At 32.8% G+C, this 11,677-nt stretch overlaps 1 protein-coding gene across 1 annotated transcript; it reads right to left on the bottom strand.

Moving 5' to 3' along the window:
* Positions 1 to 4,476: 4,476 nt before the first annotated feature.
* On the bottom strand, positions 4,477 to 8,522 carry LOC106755114 (TMV resistance protein N-like). The gene is made up of 5 exons (XM_022778153.1): positions 7,882 to 8,522; positions 6,690 to 7,776; positions 6,255 to 6,527; positions 5,427 to 6,149; positions 4,477 to 5,025 (listed from the first exon to the last, which is right to left on the bottom strand). Exons 1-5 carry the CDS (start codon positions 8,397 to 8,399, stop codon positions 4,561 to 4,563), a joined length of 3,066 nt encoding a protein of 1,021 aa, XP_022633874.1. The 5' UTR covers positions 8,400 to 8,522; the 3' UTR covers positions 4,477 to 4,560.
* Positions 8,523 to 11,677: the final 3,155 nt, after the last annotated feature.

Here is an 11,677-nt window from a genome sequence, read left to right as displayed (position 1 = left end):
GGGAGACTAACAATGGTAAACTAGTAATTATGGTAATAGGCTTTTTTCGCCGAGCGATCGAGTTTAGGGTAATTTAGAAAGTTGCATGACTTTGATAATAAAGCGAATTTAACAAGAATAATAGATATAGGGGGATGGATAAAGATGAAATTGTAAACCCCAACAACTCCATTAATTTATAGTCTTCTTTTTTGCCAATTGATTCAACCTTTGCATTTTGCATGTTTATGTGCGAATACATTTTTTGTATCATACAATCCCAGAAATCTAAGCCAATTTTGTAAACTTGCTTCTTGCACAACAAGGTGTTTATTCCAGTAGCCCTTCATCTCAATGAAAATATGAAACCTTCATCTTTGAACAGAGGCAGGTTGACTTTCATAGGGTCAACAATGATTTTTGGAGTTGCATTAAGGAACCTTCTTCGACTTGGACATAGACCAACTTGATGAAGCCATGAAGAAATGGATTTCTTTGATGAATCTTTCTAACTAAGTCAGGATTTCTTGAAGACTTGACAAGACACTGATTTAAGAGATATAAAAAGAGCATGAAACAGATAATCACTAAGACACAAATTTAATGATATACACCGTACATGCACAATTTTAAAACAGAAATTTAGTTAGACACAGTTGACTATAACGCGACACGTGAATTTTTAAAACAGAGTTTAAATCACACAAAAGCATAGTCGATTGAATTAAAATTGGAGTCGACTAAGACTCGTGAAAATAGTTTTTCAATCATATTCAATCAACCAACCAATTAGACAATGTGTTCATATAATTGCACAGTCAAAAAACAATCAAATTAAGCACAATGCAGCAGATTGATATAGTATTACTAGTTGTAGATACTCAAGATTTTGATTACTTCAAGTTGATCCATCCTTGAGTTCATACTGCATTTGACATGTATCCTGCAAAACAATTTAAGTTTTGGTAGCTAGTACCCATTTAACTTTGGGTGCATGATTATCAGTCCTTGTCACTTGTTCCTTTGGTCTCCAAACATATAACCCTTTAGGAACAACAACATTTCTGTAATAACAATTTCTAACAATATGGCCAACACAATTACAATAGAAACATGCATTTTTAGTAGGTTTACTTAAATCAACAAATATCTTAGTATTGGTTCTATTAGATTGAGCTTTGTATCCTATTCCTTGCTTATTTATAGCTCTGCCAGATGATTTCAGAATAACATTTAAATTGTCTCTTCCATGAGTAAACTTAGCTAACGTGCTAGTCAAGTAATCTATCTTTTCAATATGAGTAGGACAATTTTCAAAAGCTTTTTCTACTGTAACAGTTTTACTTTCAGCATCCTTAGCAGATAACAAAGCTTCATTCAATTCTTTTTCTAGTTTTTCATTTTCAGCAACAAGGTTATATTCATAATCTCTTCTTTTAGAGGTTAGTCGATTAACCTTGTATTGTAGTCACATTGCTTCAACATGTAGTTCTTTAAATGCATCTTGCAGCAGATCATACTTGACTTCTACTGGTTCATTTGAGATGTTTGCAACATTGTCGTAATCATCCCATGTTACTCTAGTCATATAGCACAAGTTAGATTCATCCTCTTGATCAACATCTTCATCACTTGAGCTTTCAGAATCTGTGTTCTGCCAAGCAATATATGCTCATTTTCTTCTTAAGTTTCTGCTTTGAGGAAATCTTTTCTTTCCTTTCTTCTTATGCTTTAAATAAGGACAATCAGGCTTTATGTGACCTTCCTTTCCACATTCATAGCACTGGACAACATTTGTACTGAAGCTCTTCTTTTTGTCTTGACCTGCATGGTTAGTTAGTTGACTATCATTTTGTATATTTGTTCCACATTAAGTTGTTTTTCTTAAGAGAAGTACCGAAAGATGGAGCTATTATTCTTGTTTTTTGCAAAACTGAAGACCAGGTTGTAGATTTATTCACCAAACCACTTCCAGTAAACAAGTTTGAGTTCTTAAGACAAAAGATTGGAGTTTGCAGTTTCAAAATCAAGTAGGAGTGTTACATATTTGTTTTTGAATTGCACATTGTTGCATGTGACATATTTATTTAATTTATCTTTATTATTTTTGTTGATTGAATAAGTCTTTTTTGTTCCTAAACTTTAGGAGAAAGCAATGTTTTATCTTAGTTGGTTTGTTTGTTAGTGTTAGTATTATAAATGTATGCAATTCACATTTGAATGAAATAAGAATTCCTAATCATCTTTCATTCCAATTTATATATTCTTCATGTTTCAAAATTTTATTCTCTGTTTTTCTTGCTGCTCTCATCTTTAAACCAACACACATCGACACCCATTGTTTTGTAGTGTTTCTCAATTTCACCCAAATTAGAAAAAAGGCTTGCCACTAGGTATATCTTTTACACCTTGTAAGATAATTGCATCTTTTCCACCATGCTTATTGAGAAAGCATTTATATGAAGCTGGTAAATTGTCTTGCTTTAATATATAAGCAGACCTGAAACCAAGTACAATGAACAAAGGGAGATTTTGTATTGAACAAAAGCACTGAAGATGAATACCTTGGGGAAAAATTTCCAGAACCTGTAGAGCACATCTTTGTATTCCAAAAAACATATCCTCGATTGAATATACAAGTTTATGTCATCTAAAATTTAAAAGAGGATTGCAAAAAGGAGGAAGGTTCACATAAAATTGATTTTCTTCTTCTAAACAAGACACACACAGATCTCTACAAATGGTAAGATATTGTCCACTTTGGGCTAAGTCCTCACGGATTTGTTTTTGGTACCACTCTAAAAGGCCTCTTACCAAGGAAGGTATCTTATGTGTATATAAACCCATGTCAATCTCTTATTTTACCCAATGTGGGACTTTGTTTGTATCCTAACAGGCATGACAATAAGATAACTCTAGTTCGCAAAAGCTGAAGTTCAAATTAGATTAGATTCGTGAGCCAAGATGAGATTCATGAAGAACGAGGGGAGGGAAGAAACTTTGAAAGAAATTACAGTTAGAGTTTAAGAATAATATCTTAGGGGAGTGAGAGATTTGAAGTGCTTCTATCGATGGAAGAGAACATGAAGGTCTAACCATGCATTAGCACAAGGGCTCGACGGTGGTGGGTTTAATAGAGGTGACCTCGTTAACTCAATTCCTCAATAATGGGATAATAGGGAGAAAGTTTGGGTATATGTGATTATGAGAGTTCATACTTTGTGAGAGATGAGAGTGAGACACGTGAGAGTCAGTAATTAAGGGTATAAATGAATTTTGGCATTTTCGAGAAATGTTGAATTTTTTGCAAGTAGGGCTTTGAGCGGGAAGGAAAGTTTTTCAACAAGACTTACACTGTGTTTTACTAGGGTGGAATTAATTGTTCACGTGTATTTTATGAGACAGATTTGTGATTGTATTTGTGTTCGCTTGGAAGAATTTAGAAGCAAGGAGAGGCGATGGTTTGCAAGATACATGGATTTCTCCATCTATGTTGATACCCTGAGATTTGAGGAAGGTGAAAAACTCTTTTTACTCTCAAATAAAATGCATTGACAAGGTTATGAAAACTCTATGCAACCTCCTGAAATCGATTCTAGAAAAAGAGAGAATCATTTCATGATGCAAGAGGTAGGGAAGCTGAGAGAATCCATGGTGGTCGAAATGGTGTTGAGGATGATTTAATAGAGTGCATGATGTCCAATGAAATAAAGTTAGGTTGACGATGAAGAATAAGAAATTCGCATTAAAAAGCAACCGATTCAGTTTTCGGTGGAATCAAATCCACCAAAGGGTTGCACGAACACCTAACCGGTTACAACGAGTAACTAATTCCTCTCCATGTAATTGTTTTCCTCTCGCATCCATATATATATATATATATATAAAATAATAATATTATTATCTAATAATAATAGTAATATTAAATAATAATAATTTTTATTAATTTTAATCTCAAGAATAAAACAATAATCATTATTTTTTTAAATATTTATCATAAAGTCTATAGAAAGATTTTATCAAATTTATATTTCTCTATTTTATTATAAATTACATATCTTTTCTCTATTTTTTTTAATTCTACTATTTTAAATAATTTTTACAAATTTATAAATATCACTTTATATTAATATTATCATTAAGCATTATCATACAATTCTCATTTTCTATCCATTAAAACAATTTTTTAAATCTATCACATCAATCAAATATTATCTAAATCTTATTTCCAAATATATTCCCAATCACTTCTAAATCCATTAAAAAAAAATTATTACATATATTTACATATATATTTACTCATGAAATAAATTTTGTTCATAAATTATTATTACATATATTTACAGATAAAGAGGAAGAACCCATCAAAGCCTTACCTACTGATGGAAGACTAATGGAAAAACAAAAATTCATAGATATATAACATTATTTAATTTATAGGTAAAAAAAAAAAAAATCTGTTGGCATTAGTTTCTTGGCAATAAAATAAATCTCCCATATTTCCTTCTTGTAAATAATAGATCTCCTATAATTTTTCTTTTTATTACATATCTCTTATAATATCTCAAATTAATGTAAAATCTATTTGAGAAAAAAAGGCTGCATAATACAAGCAAGCCAATCTAAACAAAAAAATCTTTCATACTCTTGGCTTAATGTTTTGACAGGTTCACGGTTTATGAAATAGACCGTTGTGTTCTTGACCACCAATCCATGACCAAAACTCACAAAAATCTCCACCTTGTCTTCAGATTCTAAATTTGAGATTATGCCATGCCAATCTTCATCGTTAAAGGACATTACAGTGCCATGCTTGTGTATTTGATATGTGCACTTTGTGTAGTTAACAATTAAGACACTTCTAAGACATTCAGTTGCCACTATTTCAGGGGTTGATGAATAGACAACACACAAAGTCATTCCCTTTATATCACAATCCTTAGGCACACTGAAAGATACAGAATGTCCCTCACCCGTATGGCCCAACCAATAAGGATTGTTCTCACATGGGAGACTAATATCACAACACTCACTACTTTCCAATCCCTGTACCAGCAGATCAAATGCTTAGTCATGTATGTAATTTTTCTATTCAAATAATCACCTACAATCACTACTTTATCACTCAAAATTATAAATAAGGGCATTTTTAATTCAAATTATAATGTAATACATAGATAAAAAATTGTCAATGGTTTTGTTGTGTATCTCTGTTTAAGTTTTACGTGCCTTTCAATTTATATCTTTACTATCAATGGGAATCTAAGAAACATGAACCAAGTACAACACATCGTTTGGTTCGATCGTTAAAATTATGTACTTTTTAATGAAGCATTATGACTATAGAAACCACAATTGAAAAAAGATGACTATTCTAATTTGTTTAGATACTCTATTAGGATCAGTTCATGTTGTATGCACACAAAGGTCAGAGATAGAGAAGGAACCTTAGAAACGCTATCTCTGACAGTGTTCAAGAATTCATTGCAACTTCCAACACCAATCAAGGAAAACCTCAGACTATGATTTGTTGATTCTGTAAAATTTACACCGTCTTCCACAAAAATTGTGTTTAGCTGCTTAGATAGTTGAGACTGCGTGTCACATTGAACCAAAATACTTCGAATATTTGCGAGGCAGCTAAGCAATGGTGCAAGGTCTCGCAAATTATCATTCTCCATATCAATGCACAATGGCCTAATGTAAGATCGGGAATTCATTATTGGTGACATCCATGACCGAATGATAGAAGACAAAATATTATGTGACAATCCTTCAAATCTACGTAGGGATATATATCCCGTGTGTTTTGAGTTTACAATTGTACATGGTACTTGTTTCACAGCAGTGTTTTCAGAGACAAGTGTTATCAAGGATTTCATCTGCACTATATCTTCCTCCAATATGTCAATCTTCAAACAACCAGAGAGGATGAAAGTTTGCAAAGATTTCAACTTATATACCTCTTTCGGGAGACTGCTTAGACTTGTGCAGTCCTTCAAATTTATCAGTAGTATATTACAGAGATCTCCAATAGATGGGTGTACCTTACACAAACTTGGACAATCTTTTAGAATTAGTTGTTCGAGACTTGGTAGTCCTGCAAAGTCAGGTGTTTCTCTCAAGTACTTGGAGTGACTAAGATTAAGAAATTTTAACCACTTCAAAACCTACAAAGATGGTTTTTTTACACTAGTTATATATCAGAAACAATTACACTATATCTATGTTTATAAACCCATGAGTTTTAAAAGAGAAAGCCATTTAATAAATACCTGGGCTTGTTTCCAGACGAGTTGAAGATGACTATGCTTTAAATCAATTGCAATTACATTTTTCATACGAAAGTTGTCTGGTATGTATTGTGAAGGAAATCCTTTCCAACAAATCCATCTCAGTTCTTCAGAAAGGTACCCATAATCTCCTACAAGTTGTACATGATCCAGTTCTAGCAGTCTCAATCTCTTCATTTCCTTGAAAGTATCAGCTTTGAAGCAATCTCTGGTTGAATGCAATTTCAGGGACAATCCCTCAGTAGCTGCTGTCCCCTGTCATGTATATAGTAAAGAGATACAATTGCGAAATCTCTCAATATCTGTTGATCAATGATACTTAGTGCTGAGTCTAAGAAGTTAACAACACAATCATTACACCAAAAAAGAAAAAAAAAATCGAAAGAAGATCCAAAATCATGACAAGAATGTTCTTACAGTTTTATTTCTCAGTACATGTTTTACATCCTCATGAAACCATAACCGACTCCTTTTCTCCGGTTCCATTGGCCAGCTCCTACAAATAATTTCTCTTCCCATGTCTTGTAACAAAGGATGCATTTGAAGTTTATTATTCCTTTCAACTTTTATGAGGCCACGTTGTATGAGAACTGTTATTCCAATATCAGCACGTAGTCCACAGTCATTTAAAATCTTTGTGACATAGCCTCTGTCTTTACCAATAAAGAAACAACATACATCAAGAAATATATCCCTTTGCATGTAATTACATAAACCATCAAAACTTTTTTCCAAATTTTCTAGAACGTGATAATCAGCAAATATTTGTCGAGGTAAAATTGTAGGTTCCCACGGTGCAAATGTCTTAAGATATAAATCGGAACCAAGGGCCACAAGAGCTTGTGGTAGTCCTCCACAACAAGTAACTATCTTTCTTGCAAGTTCATTGAAGTTTTTTCTTGGTTTTGCATCTCTAAAGGCATGCCAACATAAAAGCTCAAGGGAATCATTTTCGTTCATCAAATCCATTTTATAAACAAAATCAAGTTTGAGTTTGTTCAGTAGTCGAACATCTCTAGTTGTAATGATTATCACAGTTCCTTGACCGAACAGTTCATGATTCCCGCATACGTTTTGTAATTGCCAAAACTTATTCACATCATCAAGCACAATGAGCAACTTTTTGTTAGAAAGTTCATTCTTGACGATAGTTCTTCCCATCCAATCGCCTTTCCACTTGAACTTGGGTTTAAGGACCTGATAAATAAGTTCTTCTTCCAAACCAATATGCCTATGTACTTGTCCAACATTTTCAATAAAACTCTTGCCAATGAATTGACGATAAATTTGATTATAGATGGCTTTGGCTATGGTAGTTTTACCTGATCCTCCCATTCCCCATATCCCTACCATACACACTTTGGCCGAATGATTTTCAATACTTCCTACCATCTTTTCCACATGGGACTCTAATCCAACAGGAAATTCGGTATGAGACAAGTCTTCATAACCCAGTAATGTTTGAACGCGACTAACAGCTACCTCCACAAGTTCAGCATCATGCCTTCATGATAAATGGTAATTAATGTATTACGAAATATAAATCACAAACAAAACGTATACTTCATTCAATTTCAAACATAAGAAAGTAGGAAGTTCATTTGTTTACCTAAAATCTGTAACATCCCAACCATTGATACCTGCAGCTGTGGTGAGTGCTCGGCTCCACCTGGACAGTACATGTTCCAGTTGTTCACCTGAATAACTTTTTTGTGCAGATTCTTCTAACGCTTTTCTAAAATCATCTTTCTGATGACGTACATCGAATGGGTCAATCTCGTAAAATACTGGCAGAACTATTTGGCCAAAAGTTTCGCGGCATTCAATGATTTTTTCAAGCTCGCGAAGACAGCAGGTAGATTCAGTGTATGTTTTGGAGAAAACGATTATTGCGATCTTAGAGGATGCTATTGCTCGCATGTGCTCTTCCAGCTGCATTCCCTCCTCCAGATTCTCCATGTTAATCAATGTTTTGACTTGAGCTTGTAAAAGGACAGAATGGAGATGAGAAACGAATTTTCTCTGCATTTCTTCTCCCCAAAAGTTGATGAACACATCGTATATGAAATGAGGTTTGGATTTTAAGAAGGATGAAGATGATGATGATGATGAAGAAGCCAACTCCATCAAAGGAATTGAAATTAAGTCTTCGAAGGTAAAACAATAAGACAAAAGAAGATAAAATTACAGTTTTTTTATAGATTTATCATCTCATCGAAGAGTCCCAAAAAATTTCAGGATAAAAATTCTTTTAACAACTTTTTTTTATTCGTGAAACCCAACTCAGTGGGCATACTTTTATGTTATATACCCGTACGTGTATGTTTTATACGTACTCTCGAAGTCTGTTATGAAAGACCCATTATATGTTTTATATTTTTCCTCGTGAACCCAACTCAGTGTGCATACTTTTTCTCTTTGACCTTGACTTTAGAACGACACTTTAAACAGTGCATTGTTCAATCGGATTTCAGAATTCAATTCAAAAGACTTCTACAGAAAAATATCGTGCAATGTTTTTTAAGAGCGAAGAAAAGTCGGTGAAAAGATAATAAACTTTGTATTATATTTAAAGAAACCAGGTTAGTCTGCAAATATTAATGTTTGTTATATAATCTCGAAGTGCGTTAGAAAAAGCTGAATTTCTCATATATATTACTCATGTTATAAAATTTGTCGGTAAATTATTATTACGTATGTATTATTTATAGATAGTGAGGAATAACCCATCAAAGCCTTAGCTACCTCGATAGTCATAAAACATTTGTTTTGATTCTTGGTAAGAAATTAAAGTGGCTAAATGAGACCCCTTAAAACCAAAAGTTAAGGTAACATGTCCCACCATGATGCTGCCTTCACTTTTACCTCTTTCTTCAAACTCCAACATATATTATATACACATATTAGTTATTCTGAGAAAAATTGAACCGAAGGACTGAAATTAATATACACTATGGTGTCCCATCCTTTAATATATTATTGAACACCATCTATAATAGTGACCATGGTTGCTTACTCGTTGATTTGTTTCTTCCATGAAGAAATGATAAAAAAAATAATTATGGAAAGCCAAGAAGAAAGTTATGGAGGTAAATGAAGAAGCTGTCTACTGTTCACTTGTCTAGTAAGAACAGGGCTTCTTGATCAGTCCACTCGAAATCCCTGACGAGAGATTGTCTCAAGAGTTTAGCAAAACTATTTTTTGCCTGACGAGAGATTGTCTCGCTCTGTGAACCAAAACACCGAGAATCCTATTTAATGGCTAGTCTAATATGTTTTGTCTCGTCTAATGAGTAATACTTTATAATTTTTCTGGATTTTTAAAAATTGAACTTTTAAAAATTAACTCACAGATAACGGTGAAATTAACCGTTATGAGAGAGTTGATGCAGAAAAGGGAAAGATTGTATTGGACTCCATGTGCAACACATTGCATTGATTTGATATTTGAAGATTTTGAAAAACTAAATTAAAGATCCATGAATTGACAATTAAGAAGGGAAGAAAGATTACCACTTACGTTTATGGAAGATGAATATTGATTAAGACCGGGTATGACTAGATTTGCCACGACTTATCTAACTATTTCTTGTCTTCATGAATTGAAGGCATCATTGTTGACCATGTTTAGCGATAAGGAGTGGAAAACAAGAAAGTTTGGAACTTCACATAAGGGGAGAAAAGTAGAATATATGTGGTATTAGATAGCTGGTTCTGAAAGAATGTCTCCAGATGCTTGAAAGTTGTTGCCCCTCTTATGGTGGTCTTAAGATTAGTGGACTCATGTGTAAAACCCGCAATGGGTTTCATTTATGAACAAATATGGATTGTGCAAAAGGGAAGATTAGATCAAACTTTAACAATATCATAAAGAGGTAAATTTTCATCCTTTTACTCATTCAAAAGTTTAATTACTTATGTTTGAAATTGTTTCTGATATAACATAATTGATGTAGTTATGAAGAGGTTTGGAGAATAATTGATGCTTGATGGGATAATCAACTTCAAAGGCCTTTGCATGCAACTACCTATTTTCTAAACCCCCATTTCCACTATGAACCTAACTTTAAATGTGATGATGTTGGAGAGGTGAAAGAAGGATTGCATATGTTCATGAGAACATTGATACCGGATATGATAGAAAGAAGAAAAATTAATTAACAAATTATTAAATTTCATTATGCTGGAGAACTTTTGGAATGGAAGATGCAAAGGAGTGCAGGAAAGAGTTAAATCCTGGGGAATGGTGGGACATGTTTGTTGATGGAACTCCGGAGTTAAGGAGATTTGTTATTCGAATTCTAAGCTTGATTTGTAGTTCTTCTGGATGTGAGTGTAATTGGAGCTCCTTTGAAATGGTAATATTAAATTATTTTTAATTTATAATTTTCTTTATTATATTTATATATTCACTAACAATATTATATTTCACTTTAGATTCACACAAAGAGAAGGAATCTTTTGCATAAAAAAAAAGGTGAATGATTTAGTTTGTGTGATGTATAACTCCAAGTTGAGAAGTAGACAAATTCAAAAAATGGTTCTTATTTTATTTGATGACACTGAATCAAATATGAATGGGTAACTGAAGAGAAAGATGATATTGTTGAGATTGAGCAAATTGAAGGTGAAAATGATGGTGAAAATGTTCACTTAGGTGGAGCAACAACAGATCTTGCTCTAGATGCTCTTGATCTTGATAACATAACATTTGAGGATAATGAGGATGCACAACATTCATCAGAGGAAGAGTTGGATGAAGATGATGATGCCATTATTAGAGGATTAAAAGATTATACATAGAAACTTTGATATTTCAATTTATGTTTTACAATATTTTTATAAACAATATGTCTATGAGTTTATGTATTAAAATTTATATAATTTTGTTACTTATTTGAATTAAGATGTTATTTATATTTTTTTTCATACAAAGTAACCTTTTACGAGTTTATGAGTCGAGTTTATAGACTCTCACGAGTTTACGTAAACTCTCGAGTTTGACAATCTTGACCACAAGGATGACAAAAATTGTATTAGAGGACACATATTATTTTGTGGTGAAACACCAATTTCTTGAAGGTCAACTAAAAAACCAGTTGTGACACTATAATAATGTAACGTCAAATATATAATAACCTTTAAAGAAACATGTCAAGCAACTTGGTCTAGTTTTCTGATGAAGGAACTCAAGGTTGATTTGTTTCATCAGACAAAGCTCTTAATGGATAAAAGATCTACTCATGAAAGAAGTAAACACATAAAGACTGTTGTAATAATGTTATATTATTGCAAAAGAACGTTTTAGTGACATTAATATTTTTTATTAATTAACAACAGTCAAATTTTTAAGTGCTGAAACGGTCAAATTTTAAGGGTTGAAACAGTCAACTTATTTATTCTTT

Source organism: Vigna radiata, unplaced genomic scaffold, assembly GCF_000741045.1.
Source record: "Vigna radiata var. radiata cultivar VC1973A unplaced genomic scaffold, Vradiata_ver6 scaffold_261, whole genome shotgun sequence".
In the NCBI taxonomy this organism is placed as follows: domain Eukaryota; kingdom Viridiplantae; phylum Streptophyta; class Magnoliopsida; order Fabales; family Fabaceae; genus Vigna; species Vigna radiata.
This window is presented reverse-complemented; position numbering and strand designations above follow the sequence as displayed.

Excerpts from the sequence above, each read along its gene's own strand:
- LOC106755114 (XM_022778153.1), bottom strand. The coding sequence starts at position 8,399 with ATGGAGTTGGCTTCTTCATCATCATCATCATCTTCATCCTTCTTAAAA. Across the intron at positions 6,528-6,689 it reads ATGTACTGAGAAATAAAACT|GGGACAGCAGCTACTGAGGG; the intron begins GTAAGAACATTC and ends TATACATGACAG. Across the intron at positions 5,026-5,426 it reads TCAGAGATAGCGTTTCTAAG|GGATTGGAAAGTAGTGAGTG; the intron begins GTTCCTTCTCTA and ends CTGCTGGTACAG.